The sequence below is a fragment of the Trifolium pratense genome, linkage group LG4 (assembly GCF_020283565.1).
Source record: "Trifolium pratense cultivar HEN17-A07 linkage group LG4, ARS_RC_1.1, whole genome shotgun sequence".
Lineage (NCBI taxonomy): Eukaryota > Viridiplantae > Streptophyta > Magnoliopsida > Fabales > Fabaceae > Trifolium > Trifolium pratense.
In genome coordinates, this window is record NC_060062.1 from 33793069 (window position 1) to 33816869 (window position 23801).

Genomic DNA, 23801 nt, shown 5'->3' on the forward strand with positions numbered 1-23801 from the left:
AGCTCCGTCTACGCGGCCACCTCCTCCGTTTCCGCGGCCAGCACTTGCAGGTTGGCCATCGTTATTGACCGAGGATCCGGTATAGGCCTGGCCTAGGGAAGGCCACTTGTTGTGGTCGGCCATGAGAGGCTAAACGGGTATGGGAATGGGTCGGGTAAAAGAACGGGTCGAACAGAAATTTTTTTCGGGGCTGCGCCCCGAACTCTTGCCACTAGTTGTGGAAAGCTTTACAGTAGCACTCTAACCCTAACCTAGGTCTCGTGATACCATGTTAAAAATATGAGAGAATGCTTTTTTTAATTTATTCCTCAGCTCAAGGCTGGTATTTATAATAAAAGTACAACTGGCTATCTCCTTGATTTTAGGAGAAATAAAAGGAAATAATGATATGTTTAAAATAACAAATTAGGAAACTAAATATATTCCAACAATATGGTTAAAAAATATGACCAAATAGGTAGTGATACAGATAATTTGTATGGGAAAAACATGGTAGGAAATGAAGAATATCATATATTTGAATTTGAATCATAAAAAGTTTTTCTGTAAAAAATACATAGTACAGGTACAATAAAACAGAGTAGCATCTCTTACAAGACAGTCATCAACAACACTTGGCCTAGGGCAGCGATTTATTGACCCAACAGTGCAACACGATCCTTTTGTACTGACTGAGTTAGGTTGATATCAAAGAGCTCACATCGAATAGGCATCTCTATCTCATAGAAGGGGTTCTTCAAAACATAATCAGTATACAATTCATATATGTATTTCAATAAACTTTCTATTTGTTGAGTGCCAGGCTCACAAACTGCGAAAAACTTCGTCCCTGTTAGAGAGAAGAATTAATTTCATATGGCATGATTAACAAGTTATATCAAAATCTAAAATCTAAACAAGGGTATGGAATAGGAAATTAGTAAATAGTGCTTCAATTTGCCACTGATATTAAACTGAATAGTACTTCATCACCATGAATGGAAAGAGCCAATTAAGATGACAGCGCTACATAAAATTCAACTGCAAGTTGTAACAACTAGTACAGAAGCCAAACATCTAGAAATATCTAAACTATCAAGTTCATCATCATTCAAATCAGAAGAAGCACATGCCTGCAACCTTTACTTTAGTTTACAAACTTTACATAGACTAGGAAAGTCATATATTGTGTAGATAAATTTATTTTCTCTTGTCTTGAATATATAATCAAACATATACTTGTCTTTATTTTAACAAAAGAAGAAAAAAGTTATTTTGTCTCAACAGGGAATTCAAAAAATTTATACTGTGCAATGAGCGCTTAGTATAATATCTGATAATTTTAACAAAAGAAGAAAAAAAAAATCTTTTATCTCAACAAGGAATTCAGAAAATTTGTACTATGCAGTGAGTGCTTAGTATAATATCTGATAGAGGCATGCTAGGGTCACACCCACACACTCCAATATATTTATGACACATCACTCTTTTTTTTTTAAGTTTTACCTGATTACCGGATTTGCATGTGGAGAGAGTTTAATTTTTTTTTTAAATTATTATTTGGATTATTTGGATTGAACTTCTCATCTTCCACCTTCACTCTCTCCTCCAAGTCTTGTACCAATATCTCTGCAGATTTGGTCTCTATCACCTGGTCTCTTGGTTAATGCATGTCAAAAGACACCAGGCCTTTGCTTTCTTTTCAGAAATAACTACTCGCTCAACATCTATTTTGTTTTCCAAGACAACAAATGGAAAATCTGTAATGTGAACGAACAACTCCGATCCAAATCTTTACTTTGAATAATGTCTTCAAATTGAACTTCCTTCATGAGAAAATTTGCAGAATTTAAAATAAAAAAATGAACTTCCTTGTAGTGGTTACCAAACACGCAGCCGGTTTATACAACAGATATATATGATTCGTCCACCATCCAAGTTCCGGTGAACAAGTCACACTGTTCAGAACTTCCACTCGCACAACCACCGTAACAATAAGGAAGAACAAGATAACAAGGTGGAGATAACAACTGCATTCAACTTGGTTATTACTCATTTTTCTCAATCGCTCTCTCTAGCAAAGAACAAGCAAGTGAAGAATATTAAAATAATAAGTTTAGAATTTTTTTATCATTAAGTATGTTCTTCGTTTTTTTGTTTGACAAACTCTCGATATGTCATGTTGACTCATCGTGAGTTTGTGGGAAAGTGTTAGATAATAGAACTTATGTTATTGAGCTTTTAGGTTAGTAGCCCATTAAGTATTATTATATATTGCTTTGTAAGCTTTTGACAAGTTAATCAATACCATTGTCATATTATTAAAACCCTAGCCGTCATGGTTTCTATTCTCTCTACTTTGTATATCTGATTCTAACAAAGAACACAGTTGGCGGCAACGTAAAGAGAGCTCGTAGCTAGAGAAATGAAATTGTCTCTCTGACCTTGTAAATCTGGATCTAGAAGATGAAAAATTCAATCCGATTAATAATACAAATAAAAAATAAATAAAAAATATAAAATAGTCTCTCACTTGCCAATCCGGTCATCAGGTAAAGTTTATATAAAGGGTGACATGGCATGAATATATTGGAGTGTGTTTAAAGGGGTGTGTTAGTGAGTGTGAGTGTGACCCTAGCATTCCTCTATCTGAAAAATGACATTACATACAAAATTATTTATTTGAAGCCTCCTTTTCCTACATATTCAAATACAATTTTTCACTCAAGTTTTATGTCCCAGCCTCCTTGAAATAAGGATATATAACTTTATAAAATATACAACTATGTCAAAGTGTTTGCAGCTTAGCAGAGCATGTCAAAACCTGGAAGATAACAATGTAATTCTATAGGTGAAATTCCATAGCACCATAAATGAGTAAGACTTGTGTCACAAAAAATTATCTATATTCAAGATCTTCCGATATATTTATATTACTAAACCATCTTTCACTAAAACCTGGCTACACTAAGGCTCTGTTTGGTAACACAAATAAGCTAGCTTATAGCTTATTATATGAGCTTATAAGCTTGTTTCAAAAAATTAGAGGTGTTTGGTAACAAGCTTTTTGTACTAGCTTATAGCTTTTTTTCAGATGCTATTTCAAGTAGCATTTGAGCTTATAGCTTATAGCTTTTTACACTTTATTCCATTTTTACCCTTTAATTTAATAACTACCCACTCTAAAAAATAAACTACCCACTATCAATTATGTAATTTTATATTTAATAACCACTTTAAAAGCTAATTTTACCAAACACTTTAATTTCAATAAGCTAGCTTTTCAGCTATCAGCTATAAGCTAGCTTTTCAGCTATCAGCTATCAGCTAGCTTATAGCTTATTTTTACCAAACGGACCCTAAGTACTCGCAAGGCTGCATATATACCAGTGTGGGTAAAAATCAAATGTTGCTATTCGATGTATGATATATCATTTATCAATATGCACATTATGTTTGGCATTCATTCTTCATTTTATTCACAATGTGACTGCCTAACATAATAATTAGTTATTTAATTTAAAATAATACCTGTTAGTGATTGGAAGCAATGAAGATCAAATGTATCAGCTTGTAGTAGTTCAATTCCTGAACAACCTGACACAGGTGATAGCTGCTGAGAGATGGCATGCATTGAATGCCATAAGCTAGCCACCCGTAAGGTATCATTGGTATCCATTCGTCCAGCTGACCCATAATCCTAAATATCAAAGAGTTTAACAAATTATTCATAGTTTTCAATTAAAAAGAAAAAATATTACCCTAACTCAACAGTGCAACAACAACAAAGCTTTATTTTTAGTTAACATATACGGATTAAATGATGCCATTATGATTTGTCTAACGGCTATTACAGTTTTTTCAAGTCTTTGTTGGGCTTTGCAAAGATAACTAAAAAATTGCGGCAAGTCTGCCAATATAACTAAAATTACTACTATTGTTTAATACAAAGTAGGAAGATTGAATCATCATTATTTCCATCGTGCTAAGTGAAGTAATATCCTAATTATCGTACGATTCAACAAATTTCTTAAATAAATATACTGAAATCTCTAAGAGACACGTAGCTTAACACCACTAATATATACTGAGAAACCAATGGATACAAAGGTGTCTTAGTCATGTTTAATAAAATTTATTATCAGCTGAATTTCACTCTACAATGTGACCTGAATAACAACCCAACACACGCATAAAACAAAGATACCAACTTTGAGTAAAATATATCATTCGTGAAACAAAATAAAAGAGAATTTCAAGTACATAGTAGGAAATAATGGAACCTTATAGTAGATCAATCCACCAGACTTGTTGATGATGTAAAGACTATAAATCGCTGCCATTCCAAAAGCCTTTGCTAGAATCTGAAATCCATAAACAATTGAGAACTTCATTAAAATTCTGTTGCAAAACTTGATGGGCCAATTGTCCCTGCTTCAGCTACATCACATTGATACATGCAAGCATAAAAAACTATTCTAACAATTACTTCTAAAAAAACATAGAAACACAAATTTTGTATAATCAATTGTAGTTAGTTGGTTCATGATACTACAATGAATACAATTCTTTTATAGACAAATTATAGGTTAATTTGCAGGGGAGAGAGATTTGTTAGTATTGGGTATCCAATGTTGTCAATCGGAGATCACAAAAAATAGCAGTTTGTTCATATTCCACTATGCTACAATGCCAAACTGGTTGAATAATCACTATTTGACAACACTTTAGTACTGCGACCAGTAGCGGAGCTAGACTATAAAATTCGGGCGGGCCACCAAATCAAATATTCAAATAATATTGTACTACAAAAAAATTAAGTTGTAATAAGCACATACTTGATCATCAAAAAATTAAACTACATGATTTTTATTTTTTTTTGGAATGAAACTACATGATTTAAAACACCTTAAAATTCATTGCTTGGTCACTAAATCTACTATTAAACTTTAACCCGATTGAGTGGCAAAACCAAGATTAAACATGATCTCGACAAGATAATCTCAACACAGATGATCATACACCTTATTGATATCCAACTTGAGAACTATAGTCTATATCCCCCTTCAAACCTTTTGTTTACATATTAGATAGTGAACTATGTCACTGGCAATGACAGCATTATCCACAATCAAAGCCTAGGTTTTTTGTCATTAGCCCCAATTTCCAAAATTCGACTACCCTATTAAATTTAATTATGATATATTCCACATTAAATTTAATTGTAGTCCTGTTTTAAGGTATAGATAGACTCTATTCATGAAAAATCAGCAAGTTTGTGATTACAATGAAACCCATGGATACAAACAAGGGCTGGCTGAATGAAAATGAGTGCAATATGTGAAGTATTTCTTCCATCTTTCTCTGCTCTATCATCTTCCATTCACTCTTGACCTTATTTCACTATATTTTATTTTATACCATTCCATCCAATAGTGAAGTTAAGATCTCTGATTAAAATTCCAATTAAAGTAGTACTACAAATTCTATCTAATTTTTCATTGGCAAATAATTGACAATAAAAATCAGAAAACTAATCATAAAGTGTAAATTTCTTATAAACTTATGAGCGAAAGCTACCAAAACAAAGAAAATATATCAAACAAAACAGCAAAAATAAATCAAATCAAATTCAAACCTCACAATCAATCAACCTCAGAAATCAATAACCTCGCATAAAACAAATCAAGAATGAAGAGTCTGGCGGCTGTTATCGAACTCGAAGCCAATCGGTGATGGTGAGCGGCAGAGCGAGGTGAGATGCAAGAGAAGAGCTGGTGGTGAGAGCGAGGTTGAGACGAGAGAGAATCTGAGAGACAGGATAGGATTTTTAGGGGCTTTTTGTAATTACCCAATATTTAGTAACGGTATTATAGTAATTACCTCTAAAAATTTAAAAAATGGGGCGGGCCGCAGCACTGCCCATCCCATATGCAGCTCCACCCCTGACTAAATTTAGTATAAGCTATAAGTTGTTTCATAAACTATACTGGAGGACCGTGTTTGGATAATAAACAACATAGCTTATAAACTATTTTTATAGCAAAAGATAAAATAAAGTTAAATTGTTTCCGTATAAGCTATAAGTTGTTTCATAAGCTATACTGGAGGACTTACAAAAATATGCTGAAAATAGCTTATGAACAATGTCATAAGTTATGTCATAAGCTAGTTTAATAAGTTCTCCTAAACAGCCTCACAAAACTTATATCAGTAGATAAGCTCAAATAAGCCCATCCATATCGGCCCTAAATAGCCTATCGCAGGACAATAATATTTTGTTCAAATTCCACCATGTTATAGCAGTACTGCACTCCTATAACAACTACTCCCTCTGGTATCTATTATAAGAAAAAATTCGCTTTTCAGGTTCTTTGAATAACTTGTGTATCTGGCATCAATTATTCAATCAACTTAAAAAGTGAACTTTTTCTTATACTCCTAATAGGAACCGAAGGGAGTTTTTGACAACATTGTAGGGATCGAGTTCTGAGCCTCATATATAATACTACTGTAGTGTCCCAACTCATAAAAAAAACGGCGTGTTTTGAATTAGAAAAAAAAATAAAAAAAATAAACCCGTGGTTTTTCGCCGATTTTTATTGGTTAAGTAATTACGTAACAAATCCGATTCAACAACCAGATTAGATTAGTGACCTTCTCAGTGGCGGAGCTAGCCAAAAGTAGTGGGGGGGGCCGTAAAAAAAAATTAATTTATAAATCAAAAATGCAAATTATATTATATACCAAAAAATTAAGTTGTAACAACTAATAAGCATAAAGTTAAAGTTGATCATCAACAAAATTAAGCTCTAACTTAAGCTGAGTCCATGCTAACTTATAGCAGACAATCCGAAGCCGAGTCCATGCTAACTTAAGCTCTAAATCCGCTACACCAGCAAACACAAACACCAGCTCCTAAATTTGCCCCTTGACTGATATACACAAATAACCAAGACAGCACACACCCAGCTATTTATCAGAGCATGAGGGTTGAACATTGTTGCCACCACCTGACTCCTTTTAGCCAATTTTACAACCTAAACACTCTCTAGGATTCAAAAATCATTTAGGAACAAGTGTACATACAACCTTAACAATTTTACAACCTTAACAATGTTAACATTAACTCAAGATTCAAGAACAAAACCTAACTAGTGTTCAAATTAAACTATATTGATAATGATTGTTATCGTTTCAGAGTTAATTTAAACACTAGGAATTAGAAACTCTATGAGATTGAAATGTATAGTGCATAAATCTACTGTAAGAAACTAAACCTAAATGTTGCAAAGTGGTTATTGAAAAGGAATAAAAGGAAAATGGAAAGAAGAAGTACCGGAAGAACAAGAATGAAATCGAAGGGTCCTTGAACGGTGGTGGTGGTGGTGGTGCGATCACAGTGGTGTTAGGTCGCTTGTTCAGTCGTTTGTGTATCCGCGTGCTCTGTTTCTCACGAGTTGGAGATGGGAGGGGGGAAAAAAGGTAAGCAGGGGTATATTTGTCATTTCTCTCTATAAAGTTCTCACACAATTTCTTTTGTAAGAAATCCATCAGAGTTTTAACGCATTCTTCAATCATCTATTTCGAGTCTTCATTCTTTTCAAAAATAGAGAAATAAAGAGACACTCTATTTGTTTGTTGCACTATTATGGATCATATCTCACTATGTCGATGTTTATGAAATGAGATGTGATCAAAGAAAATCACTCTTGTGATTCTCTATATTACTTTCAGACCCTCAAACTTACGAAATTATCCTTTAGGTTATTTCATATCCTAGGATACAAACACGCATAATTTCGAAAAATAGGTTCCGAAATGATAGTTTTGTTTTTTTTTTTTTTTTTGAATTTCGAAAGCTAGATTTTGAAATTATGCATGTTTGTATCATAGATTCCGAAATCAATTTTTAACCATGTTTCCTTATGAGCAAACCGAGCCAAAACGTAACTGGTGCTAGGTTCCTGCACATTGGTCATGTAAGACCATTTCGAAACGTAGGTTCCGAAATCGCCTATTTTTGGTTCGTAGGTTCCAAACAAAACTCAAACCAGATTGAGGGTATTTTTGGATTTTGGGGGGTATAGGAGCATTTCAGGGGACCAAATTTGTGTCACTTTCTTTACGGTCGCTCAATAAACTCACGTGTACTATTACTCAACTTTATTTTGACTTGGTCTCATCAAGATAGAGATTTGACCTGATAAGTTTATCTTTAACTTGAACAAATCCATAAGATCTTTATCAAAGTGAACTTGAATATAAATGAGCCTCAAACCTTCCATTCTCTAAATTAATTTTGTGATATGTGTTATCCTACATAATTTTAAATTCACCGGAGATTAAATATGCTCAAAACAAATCAATGAAACACTTCATTTGAAACTAGGAAATGACAGTGTGGAGACTAAAGATATGATGGTATATTAAAACAAGGTCAAATTGTATTTTTGGAACCCTAACTTTCACAAATTTGTGATTTGTGTCCCCTAACTTTCATAATAGACTCTCGGCCCCTTAACTTTAGCCCATTTTGCAAAAGCTAACCCCCCACTGATTTTGACAAGTTAATGCACACATGACATATGATCCACTGCCCACGTGTGTGTTGACTTTGTCAAAATCAGTGGTGGTCAGCCTTTTGCAAAATGATTTGCAATTATGTGGTTAAAAGTGTTATTATGAAAATTAGAGGGAAAAATTGCAAGTTTATGATAGTTAGGGAGGCAAAAGTGTAATTTAGCCTAACAAAAATTAAGAAAAGCAGGTCTAATGAGAAGAGCAGTTGAGTTAGGTAAATTCAAGGGGTATCAGATTAAAAACAACCTCCAGTTTCAGATACTCCAATTTGCGGATGATACTATTTTGATGGGTGAAGGTACATGGGATAATATTTGGACTATTAAAGCACTACTCAGAAGCTTCGAAACGGTCTCAGGCCTTAAAATTAACTTTGTGAAGGGCAAGATATATGGCATAAATGTTAATCCTCGACTTCTAGAAGCAGGTTCCTCTTTTCTGTCTTGTAGATCAGAAGCTATTCCGTTCAAATTTTTGGGCATCCCGGTTGGTGTTAACCCAAGAAGGCGAGAGAATTGGAAACCGTTGGTCGATGCTATGAGTAAAAGACTTAGTACTTGGAATAGTCGTCATTTATCTTTCGGAGGGCGGATTACTCTCATTAACTTAGTACTATCTAGTCTCCCTCTTTATTTATTTTTTTCCTTTTTCAAGGTTCCTAGCTGCATTTTGAAACAATTAGTGAGGATCCAAAGAAATTTCTTATGGGGAGGGGGGTTAGAAGATAAAAAATTATGGTGGGTTAAATGGGATCAAATTTCTTTACCCAAAGAGAAAGGTGGACTTGGGGTAAAGAATTTAGAACTGTTTAACATGGCATTGTTGTGCAAATCAAAATGGAGATTTTTGTCTGACAATGAAGCAATGTGGGCTGAGTTATTACGGTTCAGATATAGTCATTTACCCACTCATTTGCTGGGCGGGAATTTTTTAATGCACGGAGGTAAATCTTCTATTTGGTGGAAGGATGTAGTAGGATCGGGTATATGGGCTGATGAAGATTTGTTTAAAAGATGAATGTGAGAGGGTGAGTCGGTAATGGTGATAACATCGGGGTTTTGGAAATTTAGGTGGCTTGGGAATCAACCTTTTAGAGATTTATATCCTAATCTATTTACTAAAGAGGTGCAACCAAATGTTATGATAATCGATAGGATTAGCGGTTTTGAGTGGATTAACCATTTGTCAAATAGTGAAATACAACAAGCAACAGATCTTTCAGAGCTGTTGGTAGGAATTTCTTTACATCCTGTCAATCCTGATAAATGGCGTTGGACGCCTGATTCAACCAGACTTTTTTCCGTCAAGCCTTGTTATAATGTTCTTCTAGAAAAGCGACATTCTGAGGTTTTGGATCCTAATTTGTTGACACCCATAAGACAACTTTGGAGGAATGACATACCGTCCAAAGTCTTGTGTTTCGGATGGAGATTATTACTAAAAAGGTTACCCACAAGGATGGTGATCACTGTCGTTTCGTGATCAAAATAAGTTTTAATTAAGAAAAGTAGTAACAAGGTAGTTAACCTTGGTCGTCTCACAATGACCTCTAATTTAATAATTAGTAAAAATAAGAACAATGAATAACACAATTAGAAGGGGGTTTTAGGTTTGTTTAGATCGAAAGAGTATTAGAAATTCAATTGATAAAAAGACGATCAATCCATTGATGTTAGGAAAACTTCGTTATGATTCTATCCTCGGTTCACATAAAATATTGTTTATATATTCATGCCTTGGTTGGTTTATAAGACCGATTATACAAGCGATAAGCAGTTTTATACGAATTCATTCGATTAAGCAAAGAATGTGTTCAACTAACCATGGGTAGTGAACAAGCGTCACTTAGAACACGGTTTGTATCATGACAAAGTTTGACCAACCCTTTTTTGCTAAGCGCGAAAAAACCTATATCAATTCCTATTCGAACTAGTCATACAAGCGATGAATCAATCCGAAAAGTCTCGCAATATATAACTCGAAACAGAGATTAAGCATCACTATATTCGAGTTTCATAAATAAATAAAGAGCATGAATTGATAAGAGAAGACAGTAAATAAATAAACTGAATACTATTAAGAATTGAACCTCAAGAAGTCATGAACGATGTTCCCGTATACCAATGAATCAACCTAGGGTTTTTAGGCTTCCATGAGAGCAAAGCAGCCCTTCTTTTCTATTTTGCGTGAATACTCAATTGTCCCTGAAACCCTAGCTGTGTTTTTGCTTAAGTACTCAGAGAAAATTGGGCTTAAAAAGCTACGGGTCGAAAAACATAAGTTTGACCCGAAATTACATTATTTTCATAAAGTCTGGAACATAAATGTAAATATTTGACTGCTTTGCGCTCCGAACTGGGTTCTGGCCTTAACATGAAAGTTGTAGCTCTTTCTCTTGTCTTTCCAACGCATATTCGCATACTTCAATCCGATACTCGTAGCTCAAGTTATGACCTGCGGACTGAGAAGGATCAACATGCAATTAAATCCGAAAATTAATCAAAGGAATACATTAGAGCTCAATTATGACCCAATGTTTAGAAACATGGTAAAAAATTAATATTAGGCTAGAAAAGCTTCCAATACGTCAAAGTACAAAGCCATAAAATATGTGCCAAAATGCACTGATCAAATTCCCCCACACTTATTCTTTTGCTCTCCTGAGCAAAAACTCAAGTTTAAAGACCGAAGTAAAACTTTTTTTTTTTTTAGAGATAACAAAGCATGATACAACGTCATAAGCAATCAACACATTCTAAGATTCAAGTTCAAACCATGGATTGTATTTCAAAGATTGGCATAACTCCTGTATATCAACTGTCAATGATAATCAAGCGTGTGTGTGACTGTGTACTACCTATTACTGTCAACCAGAGTCATGACTTGATCCTTCTCAAAAACTACACAGTCAAGATACTAAGCTACATTTTCTTTCCTACAACTTAGAGTTTGAGTTTAGATTTCAGCTTGAGGGGAAGCTATTCTTTTCTTGTTCTCACAAGCTTTTTGATTTTTATTGGCAGGGACACTACTTAAGTTCATTTTAGTTATGCTTTAGGTGCTACTCTACCTTTTCACCTGACGGGATCTCACTTGTAATGAGTCCAACCTGTTACTCCGAATAGAGCACCCTACACAACATTTGTTCCTCCAGTTTTAGGCACAGGAACTCAACATATTCATTATTGTTCCTCCAATTTCGGGCACAGGAACTTATTATATTTTTGTTTTTAATTTTTATTTTTTTATTGTGTAGTATCCCATCATTTAATCTAGCCATGATCCTACAATCAAGTAATCCAGATTTTCCCCAAACTTAGTCCTAATCATATCTCTTTATCATATTCTATACTCAGACAACTTAGGATAATGATTGTGTATTTTAAAGATTTATCAAGCCACTACTAAGTTTGCAAGTTTTTCAGCAGTTGTGCATTAAGGTGCAAAGATCATCATATCAAGCATGAAAACGAGAATTTCCAAAAATTTCACCAATCCTACGGCTATATTGCTCTAGTCCTAAAACATGTAACTACTCATAACAATTGCATGCATGCTAAATTTATTTTTTATTTTATTATTACTATTTTTTTTAATTGACAAAAAAAATAAAATGACTAAATGTTCCCCCCACACTTAAATCAGACATTGTCCGCAATGTAACAATAAGCATAAAGAGAGAATAAGGAAGGAACACACCCGAGAGGTCAAGGTGTAACAACTGTAGCTTCTATGTCTGATGGTTTAGGTGGAGGCCTTGCTGCACTACGAACATATGAAACAAGAAAAAGCAAACAACACGTGAACTTGTATAATAGTGCAAAATCTGGTGGCTTAGGAGGAATAGCCAGCACAAATAGTGAACCTGCACTAACAAAAGCATGGAAATCACAAAATCCACAGTTAACTGGTGAGTCAGGTAAAATAGGTGGAAGAGATGCATAAATGGTGAAGGACGACTGCATGTTGCGTGGCTTAATCCGAGGCTCCACCAACAATTTTTCTGCTATAGGCAATAGTTACTTCCGACTAAAATCCACATTTTTGGTGTCAACTTCAAGAGTTATTGAATTTATTTGAATTTCTGCACAAGTGGTTGTCTGCATCAAAATGTCTTCACCTAAAATGGTTGCACTGATCTTATGACAAACATTACAAACACCACATTTACAAGCAACAATTTCAAAAGATTTACCTACTTCAAGAGAAGTATATAATTCATCCAAATCAAAATTTTGTGGTGTAACATTCTCTTTCATGCATTCACTTGAGTTTGTGTTATTTATTTTATGTTCATCAACAGAAACAAGTATTGTTTCAATGAGCTCACCTGGAGTTTCATCAACACTTGTATCACATTGCATTACCTCTAAGAGTGCAGCAGGTTGTACATCATCATGCAACATCTTCTTCTCTTGAATTAAATGGGCATTGGAGACTATTTGCTCAACTTGGACTGCTAAACTTTGAAGAGAGGATTGCACCCATTCATCCATTTGCTTATTATGTTCAGCCATTTGCTTTATCAATTCTTCCAAACTAGGTTGTGGCTCAACCACCAATGAATCAATTTGCTGAAACTGTGGATGTGACCAAATAGGCTGCTCAGCAGGATATGAATTTTGTTCTTGATAGTATTGTCCTTGAAAATTACCTACAAATTGCGTCTCACCACAAAAAGTATCTAAAAATATAAGACAATCATCACTAATATGAAAACTCGAAGAACAAATATTACACATCACAGTTGGAATATAATTTTGATAGCAAGATTGTTGTTTTCTTGCATCCAAGCAATTTATGATATAAGCCAACTGGTCCGATGAATCTCCCATTTTTTTATTGTTTTTTTTTTTTGTCTAAATAAAATGAAGAGAAAAATAAAAACCGAGTCAAATAAAAACTAATAAAAAATTAAAATTAACACCTAAAATCTCTAAAAATCAAACAAATCTAAATATAATTTTTTGGGATTTTTTTAAATGTATGGAAAATTCAAAAAAAAATAAAAAGTGGTCTAAACGAAGGAATTTCGCAATTTCAGCCTCAATTTTCGTATCAAAGATACGAACGTTTTGTTCCTTGATTTTTTTCGGATTTGTGGACCAAATTTCGGATCAATCTGAGATATCAACCGAAAATTAATTATTTTTCAGCTTCACCGCAAAATTCAACGTCAGAACCTGAAACACAAAAAAAACTCACAAAACAAAAAGTGTTAGTAACATTAGTTAGTTCTAAATTTTACTAATCCTAATCAGAGATCCCCGACAACGGCGACAATTTGATCACTGTCGTTTCGTGATCAAAATAAGTTTTAATTAAGAAAAGTAGTAACAAGGTAGTTAACCTTGGTCGTCTCACAAGGACCTCTAATTTAATAATTAGTAAAAATAAGAACAATGAATAACACAATTAGAAGGGGGTTTTGGGTTTGTTTAGATCGAAAGAGTATTAGAAATTCAATTGATAAAAAGACGATCATTCCATTGGTTTTAGGAAAACTTCGTTATGATTCTATCCTCGGTTCACATAAAATATTGTTTATATATTCATGCCTTGGTTGGTTTATAAGACCGATTATACAAGCGATAAGCAGTTTTATACGAATTCATTCGATTAAGCAAAGAATGTGTTCAACTAACCATGGGTAGTGAACAAGCGTCACTTAGAACACGGTTTGTATCATGACAAAGTTCGACCAACCCTTTTTTGCTAAGCGCGAAAAAACCTATATCAATTCCTATTCGAACTAGTCATACAAGCGATGAATCAATCCGAAAAGTCTCGCAATATATAACTCGAAACAGAGATTAAGCATCACTATATTCGAGTTTCATAAATAAATAAAGAGCATGAATTGATAAGAGAAGACAGTAAATAAATAAACTGAATTACTATTAAGAATTGAACCTCAAGAAGTCATGAACGATGCTCCCGTATACCAATGAATCAACCTAGGGTTTTTAGGCTTCCATGAGAGCAAAGCAGCCCTTCTTTTCTATTTTGCGTGAATACTCAATTGTCCTTGAAACCCTAGCTGTGTTTTTGCTTAAGTACTTAGAGAAAATTGGGCTTAAAAAGCTACGGGTCGAAAAACATAAGTTTGACCCGAAATTACATTATTTTCATAAAGTCTGAAACATAAATGTAAATATTTGACTGCTTTGCGCTCCGAACTGGGTTCTGGCCTTAACATGAAAGTTGTAGCTCTTTCTCTTGTCTTTCCAACGCATATTCGCACACTTCAATCCGATACTCGTAGCTCAAGTTATGACCTGCGGACTGAGAAGGATCAACATGCAATTAAATTCGAAAATTAATCAAAGGAATACATTAGAGCTCAATTATGACCCAAAGTTTAGAAACATGGTAAAAAGTTAATATTAGGCTAGAAAAGCTTCCAATACGTCAAAGTACAAAGCCATAAAATATGTGTCAAAATGCACTGATCAGACGGCGCTCAACCATAGAGGTATTTTGATTAATTCGCATGATTTGCCTTGTGTTTTTTGCTTTTTTTTCTTCTCACGAGGACTGTGCCCATCTTTTTTTCCACTGTCCTTTTACTATAAAGGTATGGGAAGTGATCTTTAATTGGATTGGGAAGAGTTTGTCGATAGGGGCTGAAGGCCGACACCATTTTAAACTATTTGGTGAGTTGGTTAAAATGAAAAATGGCGAGCGTGTTAGGCAGGTGATTTGGTTGGCAACAACGTGGAATATTTGGAAGCTTCGTAATAATGTGATTTTTAATGGAGCCATTCCCTCTACTTCTTCTCTTTTGGACGACATCAAAATTGTATCTTGGGCATGGGTTAGTGGCCGGTATGGTCATAAATCTTGTATTTCTTTTTCTAATTGGTGTTTTGATCATTTGACATGTCTCCAAAGCATATGATACTTTGCTTTGTTGTACAAGGGATTGAATACCCCTTGTACTCCCTTATATTATTATTGCTTATAAAAAAAAAAGAGTGGAAGTTGCAATATTATTATAGGGATGTTGTGAGTTCATAAGGGAAACACATGCCCAGACAAGAGGAACTAACAACCATAATAATATTAACGGGCCGATTGATACAAGTGAGTCTGGAGACCATATCTTCACCAAACAATATTAAGTGTATGGGTTCATGCATTGGGGGACTTATAACTCAAATTTGACACGTCAATATCTCTCCATCAAGTCTGAAACTCTGTGTTCTTGATTCATCACAAGGAACCACTCATATGTTCCTCCAACAAGTTGAACTGGGTATAGTATCAAAGTTGGAACTTTCTAGTGAGCAACATTGAGGTGGCTCTATACATTGAATTGGACTAAGACCAACTACACAAGTGAGTTTGAACACCACATTTTTATCCAAAATGTTAATACATGTATGAGTCTTCTGAATAATTATATATTGTTCAACATAAACTCTTTCATCTAAGACCATGTGTAGTGGTGTTGAATTTGGGGTGTTGAATGAAGGTCAACATGTTGAAACCATTGGAGGAGGAGTGTTTAATGTGATGTGGAGGAGGGAGATGATGAAAGAATTCAACATGTTGAAACTGCATAAAGGGGGACGCGTGGCTCTTCTTCATTTGCGTAGCCAGGCGCGTGCGTCACACGTGCGGACGCGGACAGGGCGCGTGTGTGGCAGATGGCGGAGAGATAATGTGTTTTTTAAGATAAAAGGGTGCCACTTGTCAGCTGCTGATTGGTTCGCTGGATTTTTTTGATTTTTATCCTTTGAACTCAATTATCTCATTGCAAATTAATTTTTTATTTTTTTACCAAAATTCGTGATTTTTTTTTCTCTACAAATAGAAACTTGGTTCATTTCATTTGGACACAGAAAAAAAACCAAGTTTTTCACTATCTTAATCTATTATTATCTTTCTAATTAGTCTTTCTTTTGAAGTTTTAATCTTTTTTAGTGAAATGGATCCCAACAATATTACGTATAATTTCATTAAATAAATTTTGTTTTTATTACAAAAAAATTAAAAAATAAATCGTTAAGTGTTAATTATTTTAATTTAATTTTAATCGATAATTGTAATTTTATGTAATCATAAAAACAAAAATATAAATTTAAATAAGAATATGAAATAAAAAGTTGTGGGGTAGAGAAAGTGGTGGGGTAGAGTGTTGAATGAAAAAACTGTTGGAGAGGGTAAAAGTTGAATAAGTGTTGAATGATTATGTGAAAGAAAGAGAAAATGATGTGGAGTGTTGTGAAGTGAAAAAGTGGTGTTGAATTTGATTTGCCATTGTATAAGGTCTAATATGACTCCCACTTAACACATCAACACTAAATTCAATATATTATATATCACTTTTGGGATTGTTGCGGATAAAGATTTCTTTATTTCTACAAAAACAAAAAAAAAAGAGGATGATTATTATTGAAGTATTTTAGTATATAAAAAACACCACTTCTAATATTGTTGATATTAATCGAATGTATGTGACCAAAATTATAACGAATATGTCTAATTATTTTTATTTTTAGTTAGACTAAAATTAATGATTAAACGAATAAATGCAAATATTTAGAATAAGCAAATGAATGGATGAAATTCAGTGTCAAACTAAATTTTAATATATGGAGTCAACGAACTTTGACTCTTATTTTTTTACCAAAAAATGCCCAAATTTTTCAAAAATATATATATTTGTTTGTTGCACTATTATGGATCATATCTCACTAAATCGGGTCGTTTGTTGTATTATTATATATGGATCATATCTCACTAAGTCGGTATTTATGAAATCACATATGGTTGAATATTTGTGTCGTAATTTTTACCGTTGCTTGACAAGCTCATGTGTACTATTACTAGGTTGAATTTTGACTTGCCCTCGTCGATATAGAGATATATTTGACCTAGATAATTTATCTTTAACATGAATAAATCCTTGAAAAATACTTATTTTATCAAAGTGAGCCCGAAATTAAAATGAGCCTCAAACCTCCTATTCTCTAAATTATTTTGGTGATATGTCTGGTCCAAAATAATTTTAAATCTATTGGAGATTAAATTTGCTCAAAAAGACTCACTATCCGGCTCAAAGATCCCACAAAGATTTTTTCTTTTCTAAGACTCACTATCCGGCTCAAAGATCATCTTATCCAATTTGAGAACTAATTAATAAAATGACCAACATCTAAAAAAACTTAAAGAAATTAACTAGTTCGCACTCAAAGTAAAATTGAACACATAAGATACAAGAACACATGACTCATTTAATTGATCCCACCCAACATTGATCAAGAACATGAAAATGACATATTTTTAACTACCACTCACAAACCTCTCTATACCCTTTGATCATTGATGTCCATTTCCATCATCTTCATTTTCTCATCAATCACATATGTGAGATCATTATGATCAACAATACTTAAATCCTCAGGAATGTTCCATTTCTCAAGGTAGTGATACATTTGAAGAATCATCTTCATCTCCCTATTCTCCTTCATTTGTTTCTTTAGCTTCTCATTCAGCTTTTGAGTCTTTTCCTTCAAGTAACTCTCATGGTTCAACATCTTTCGATGCCGAACGAATTCGGGGACATGCATGAATTGGGTCAGCACACTTTGAACTCCTTGAATGGATGGCCAAATTTGTGGTTCAAGATCCTCAGGATTGAACACTATAGCACATGCCTTAATTTCACATAGAGTTGTGATTTCATTGAGCTTCTTCATCAAACCTTTTACCCTTTTCTTGTATGTTGCTTTTCTGGCTGTGTCCCTGGTTATGAATGCAAGCTTCACCTTCTTACCCATGGTGGTATGAAGAAAGAAAAAAAAAAGTAAAACTTTATTATGAGCAAGAAGAAAATTGGGTGAAAATTATTTGTTGTGATTAGCATCTAGAGATTAATTCTTAATTTATAGGGCCATTAGGGAGATATATAATTATAATTTTATTACCAAAAAGCAAATTTGGTGAAAAGTATTAGTTTTGATTTATTTAGCTTCTAGAGATATTTTCTTAATTTATATAGAATCATTGGAAGGAAATAATTTAATTTGAGTTAACTTTATATTCATACTACTTTTATTGAAAAATTAAATTTTTGTTACTCTTAGTTTAATCAAGTTTTAACAAAAAAAACTTGTAAAGAAACAAAAAAAATAGAACTTAGATCCTCTACTTTCATTCACAACAATCAAATTTTACACTTAAATCAAAATTAAATTTGATCTCATTGGTTGTTATTTTTATTTTTTACTAAAGAAAATGATGATGAAGATCTGTAAAAAATGAAATGAGTATTTTTTAGGAAAAATTCAAAGGTTAATATTTTACCATAATATCTATTCCAACTATGAATTTATGCAATATGAGCACCCAATTCAATGAATTTCCATATTAAAATTTATTTTTATTAGATTTTTTAATTATGAGTTTATGCAATATGAAATCAAATAAGGGAAAAACTAAAATGTGTCCAAAGGACACACATTACTGATTCAAAAAAAGAAATATTTTATCATAATTAATGCATTTACTTTACTTTTTAAATTAGATCACAAATTAATTATACAAAATTTAAGAAAATATTTCTACTTTTGGATTCTTAACATGTGCCCTTAAGGCACAGTTAGCAAGACCCATCAAATATATATACGAAATGAGATATATATTCCAACTGTGAATTTATGCAATATGAGAAATCAATTTAACAGATTTCCATACTAAAATATCTCTTTATTAGATTTCTATATTGTGAGTTTATTCAATATTAAATTAGATATTTATATGAAATCAGATATCTATTCCAATTGTGAATTTTTTTTTTGGTAGAAATATTCCAATTGTGAATTTATGTAATATGAGCAAGTAATTCATTGGATTTCCATATTAAAATATATCTTTAGCATATTTCTTTTTTTTTTTTTTTTTTTTGTAAAGACTTTAGTAGATTTCTTTATTGTGAGATAAATTGAAGGCTTAATTAATAAAATAGTCCCTTAAAGACATTTTTGGTTTCATATAGGTCTCTTAAAGAAAAAAAGGTCTAAATAGGTCTCTTAAAGAAAAAAAAGTCCGAATAGGTCGCTTAAAGACATCTCCGTTAATCAGTTTGGTCCTTTCCGTCCATTTTTTCGAGGACCAAACTGATTAACGGAGATATCTTTAAGGGATCAAACTGATTAACGGAGATGTCTTTAAGGGACCAAACTAATTAACGGAGATGTCTTTAAGGGACCTATTCGGACCTTTTTTTCTTTAAGGGATCTATTTGGTCATTTTTTTCTTTAAAGGACCAATGTAAAACCAATAATATCTTTAAGGGACCATTTTACTAATTAAGCCTAAATTGAAATAGATATTCACTGTCAGTGTACTGTTACTTCTACATTGTCAGTCAATCAAAATACATCAACACGCCACATCATTATTGTACATATTTTTGAATAAAAAAAATAAAATAAAAGTGGTTTCATAACCGTTCATTTCTTCTTATATCTAAAAGTCAGAAAAATACAAGAAGGGGTTAGAAATAAATTTTTATTTATATATTTTTTATTTTACGTGTATATATATATATATATATATATATATATATATATATATATATATATATATGGCACATGTTAAGAAAATAAACGTGGTAAACATTAAATGTTAAGTTTGTGAATTCAACTCTTTACGTATTAAATATTTTGTATCATTAAATATTAAATATTTTAGACTCGTCAAAATTAACGGATTATACGTTTTTATTAAATACCGTTAATATTGATCAATCTTAATGACATATCAAATAATTTTAGATTTTTGTAAAATTTAACATGAATAATCTATAAGATATAAAATTTCAATCCAACGGTTAATTTTGCAAAAGTTGTTTTCGTTAAAGCGTTATTGAACGGTGTAACATCACTAAAATGTTACACTGGTGTAATTTAATATCTCCCCTATGTATACTAGCGGGCTAGACAGGCGCGTTCCGCGCCTGCCTGTGTCTAACTTATGTCAAAAAAAAAAAACTCTTATGTTATGAAATTAAAAATCAAAGATTAATAAAATTTTGCAATTAAAAAATGTACCTTATTTAAATTTCTGCAAGAATTGTGATAGTTGGAAGACCTTAATAAAAAAGAACCATTGTGTTATTTGAATTTAAAATGAAGGGTAATTTGGACAATATAAAAAATCCAGCCCAAACTCACCTTTATGTGTGTGTGTGCGTGTGTGTGTGTGGCGTCTAAGGTGAGGGAGCAACTAAGTCCCTCACCGGTGTACCACACAATTTCACCATTAGATTAAATGGTCCATTTTTTCATTACCACACCCGATTTTATAGCCTTCTTTTATTTTTTTTTTAAAAAAAACTTATATTGTATAAGACTTCAATTTCTTTCTCTCCACCCAGATCTTTCTCACTTTGTCGCTACACCAGAATCATATCATCGCTCCGGCTACATTTTTTTCATCACAGCGTAAATATATTACCCAAGGTTATCAAAACTGGACCGGCCGGTCGGACCGTGAACCGGTCATGAAAACGGTTCGGTTTTGAGCAAAAAACGGATAGGAAACCGACCGGCAAAAAAACGCGTGAACCGGGGTCGAACTGGGTTGAACCGGCGAACCGGCCAGGCGCGCGGTTCAAGCGATTTTGCTGATTTTTTATTTTTTTTAAAAAAACAGGGCAAAACGACGTCGTTTTAATTTTTTTTTTTTTTAAAAAAATCTGAAACAAAACAACGACGTCGTAAGAATAAGAAAGGTTTTTGTTTTTTATCTATTTTTCATTTGGTTTGAATTATAAATTTTATTTTATTTTGATTTGTGATATTTTATCTTTTTAATGTGTGAAATTATGAAATATTGAGCAATTATTCATATATTTTTATTTATATATTAATTAAAAAATATATTTAATTAAAAACGGTTCGACCCCGATTGAACCCGGTCCGACCAATTGAACCTTGAACCGGTGAGCTCGCCGGTTCGATGACCGGTCCGGTTCTGACAACCTTGATATTACCCCTAAAATTGCACATTAATTTGATGGTCAAATAGCCACCAACGAGACTTCAAGGTGAAAGATAATAACTGGGGTTCATCTTCCACATGAAAAGTCATTAACTCTGACTTCCATTTTTTATATCGGACCGTGTCTTTAATAATTAGAGTTCTTTAATAAAATTGAATTCCTTGCTTTATTAACATAATTTGTTTGGAAAAAAATGGATGACCAAAATTCTCCCTAAAGTAACGCTTTCCATGAATTTGTATTGGAAATAGAAAAAAAAAAGATGAACACAATTGAGGAAAAGAATTGGACTTTTCGGCAATGGAAACTGGACATCTATGATGAATTATTAGATTTTAGACTTGGTGTTGATGTTTGTATGTTGAAAAGAATGAGAGAAGGTTCAACTTTCTTTTTCATAAAGTTGTTTTTCCTTGTTTTAATTATTCTCTGGTTAGAGTCATTGGTAGATGTTTTAGAGGGTTGGAGATGGTGGTGGAGAACCACCATGACAAAAACAATTGGGTTTGGTGTTAAGGGAGAAGCCGATGAACAGGAAGATTGAAGTTAGAGTGATTAATAATTATGTGTGGCAGTGAAAAATATTATTATGTAACCTAATTTAATCTAAGGGTTAATTTTAATGGTACACCGGTGAGGAACTTAATTGCCCCCCATCTTAAAATCCACCATATATATGAATTAGAATCTGTTAACAATAAGTTTAACGGTTAACATTCATCTAACACCATAACTTGTGTATCTTCTTAGTTAAATCTTCAATTTTTTAAAAGATATTGGACGGTATATGGTGCAATAATCTCCCAAAGAATTATCAATAGGAATGTTTCATCTCCTAAAAAAGATAAACAATTGACTTTTAGAGGAATGAGACACTGAATTAAGGGGGAGGAGATTAAGGCTAATGCTATTGTGGATAAGTGGTCCACCGTGAACAAGTGATCTACCGAATATGAATTTTACAAAATTCACTATTGAATTGAAAGTTTATATCGCATTTTAATTTTTTTTTTAAATCATTTGATTTGTTATTGAGACCCATCAAGATTTACGTTATTTAATAAACCGTTAATCTTGATGTGTTTCAATAACATATCAAATGGTTTTCAGTTTTTCTAAATTTTTCTATGGATGATCTATATGATCTAAACTTTCAATCCAACGGTGGATTTTGTAAAATTCGTATTCGTTATAATGTTATTTGTGACTGGTCCACCATGGATCACTTGATGAAGTGGTCCATATTAGAATTTACCATGAGATTAATCAATTGAAATGAATTATCGGTAGAAAACTCCTCTCGTGATTCTTGTCGGTCATCAATCTCTGCCGATGAGAAAGGATGAAATCTTGATGTTTGGAAAATAATAATAATCTATACGAGAATACTTAAGTTTTGATGTAGTCATTTTTTTTTAATTGCCACAATATTCTAACAATTTTTTTTAAACTCTTCTTTAACTTCTATTTTAATAATTCTATCTTAAAACTTCTTCTCTCAAACAAAAAATAACTTGTATACTTTTTTGTTTTCATCAAACCTTTCACGTTTTTTAACATGTTTTTATTTTCATAAAATCGGATCAGACAGATGTACACGGAACGTGTTCGTCTAGCCACTAATAATAATAATAATAATAATAATAATAATAATAATAATAATAAAAGAGTGATTCAATGAATTAAACGCACTTGATATTTTAAGCGATCATATATTAGCCATTAGATTACAAGAAATCAATGGTTAATATTTGGTGTCCAACTTTAATTTGACACCTGGTGTTAACGGATCCCGACTCTAGTCGAGCTTAAGCGAGTTCGAATGAGCTCAACTCATTTCCAACCGTATGTACATGTATTGGTACAACATACATCATTTTTAGAAAAACTAAGGTACGTCTTTATAATTTTTTTATATAATTATAATAAATAAAACTACATTATTAAGACAAATAATTAAAGATAAAAAAAATCGGGTGAAATGAGTAGCTCAGCTGATTAAACAAGTTGATATAAGAGATAAAGAGTAGGAGGTCCGAAGTTCAAATCCTGACAAAGGAGAAAAAAACTAACATAACATTGTAATACTAATTAACAACTAACTTTGCTTATAAAAAAACAAAAAAAACCATACTTTAAAAATAATTTAAATTGTTCAAATGACAACTCCATTACCCATTAATAATAGCACCAATTTTATTAAAAAAAAAAACTCCATTAAATT

At 32.7% G+C, this 23801-nt stretch overlaps 2 protein-coding genes across 5 annotated transcripts; both read right to left on the reverse strand.

The window, feature by feature from the left end:
* Positions 1 to 492: 492 nt before the first annotated feature.
* LOC123923267 (trafficking protein particle complex subunit 4-like) lies at positions 493 to 7468 on the reverse strand. 4 transcript variants are annotated; one of them, XM_045975955.1, is made up of 4 exons: positions 7319 to 7468; positions 4263 to 4343; positions 3511 to 3679; positions 493 to 829 (listed from the first exon to the last, which is right to left on the reverse strand). In XM_045975955.1, the coding sequence occupies exons 2-4, from the start codon at positions 4320 to 4322 to the stop codon at positions 633 to 635; spliced, it is 426 nt and encodes a 141-aa protein (XP_045831911.1). In that variant the 5' UTR covers positions 4323 to 4343; positions 7319 to 7468; the 3' UTR covers positions 493 to 632. The 4 variants fall into 4 exon arrangements, with proteins under 4 accessions (XP_045831911.1, XP_045831912.1, XP_045831913.1 ...); XM_045975956.1 differs by lacking the exon at positions 7319 to 7468 and adding an exon at positions 5618 to 5783; XM_045975957.1 differs by lacking the exon at positions 7319 to 7468 and adding an exon at positions 5650 to 5694.
* A 10408-nt stretch (positions 7469 to 17876) lies between these two features.
* On the reverse strand, positions 17877 to 18350 carry LOC123922535 (agamous-like MADS-box protein AGL80). The gene has a single exon (XM_045975246.1). It carries the CDS (start codon positions 18348 to 18350, stop codon positions 17877 to 17879), a length of 474 nt encoding a protein of 157 aa, XP_045831202.1.
* Between the last annotated feature and the right edge of the window lie 5451 nt (positions 18351 to 23801).

Excerpts from the sequence above, each read along its gene's own strand:
- LOC123922535 (XM_045975246.1), bottom strand. The coding sequence starts at position 18,350 with ATGGGTAAGAAGGTGAAGCTTGCATTCATAACCAGGGACACAGCCAGA.
- LOC123923267 (XM_045975955.1), bottom strand. The coding sequence starts at position 4,322 with ATGGCAGCGATTTATAGTCTTTACATCATCAACAAGTCTGGTGGATTG. Across the intron at positions 3,680-4,262 it reads GTGGATTGATCTACTATAAG|GATTATGGGTCAGCTGGACG; the intron begins GTTCCATTATTT and ends TTTGATATTTAG. Across the intron at positions 830-3,510 it reads TTGCTTCCAATCACTAACAG|GGACGAAGTTTTTCGCAGTT; the intron begins GTATTATTTTAA and ends TCTCTCTAACAG.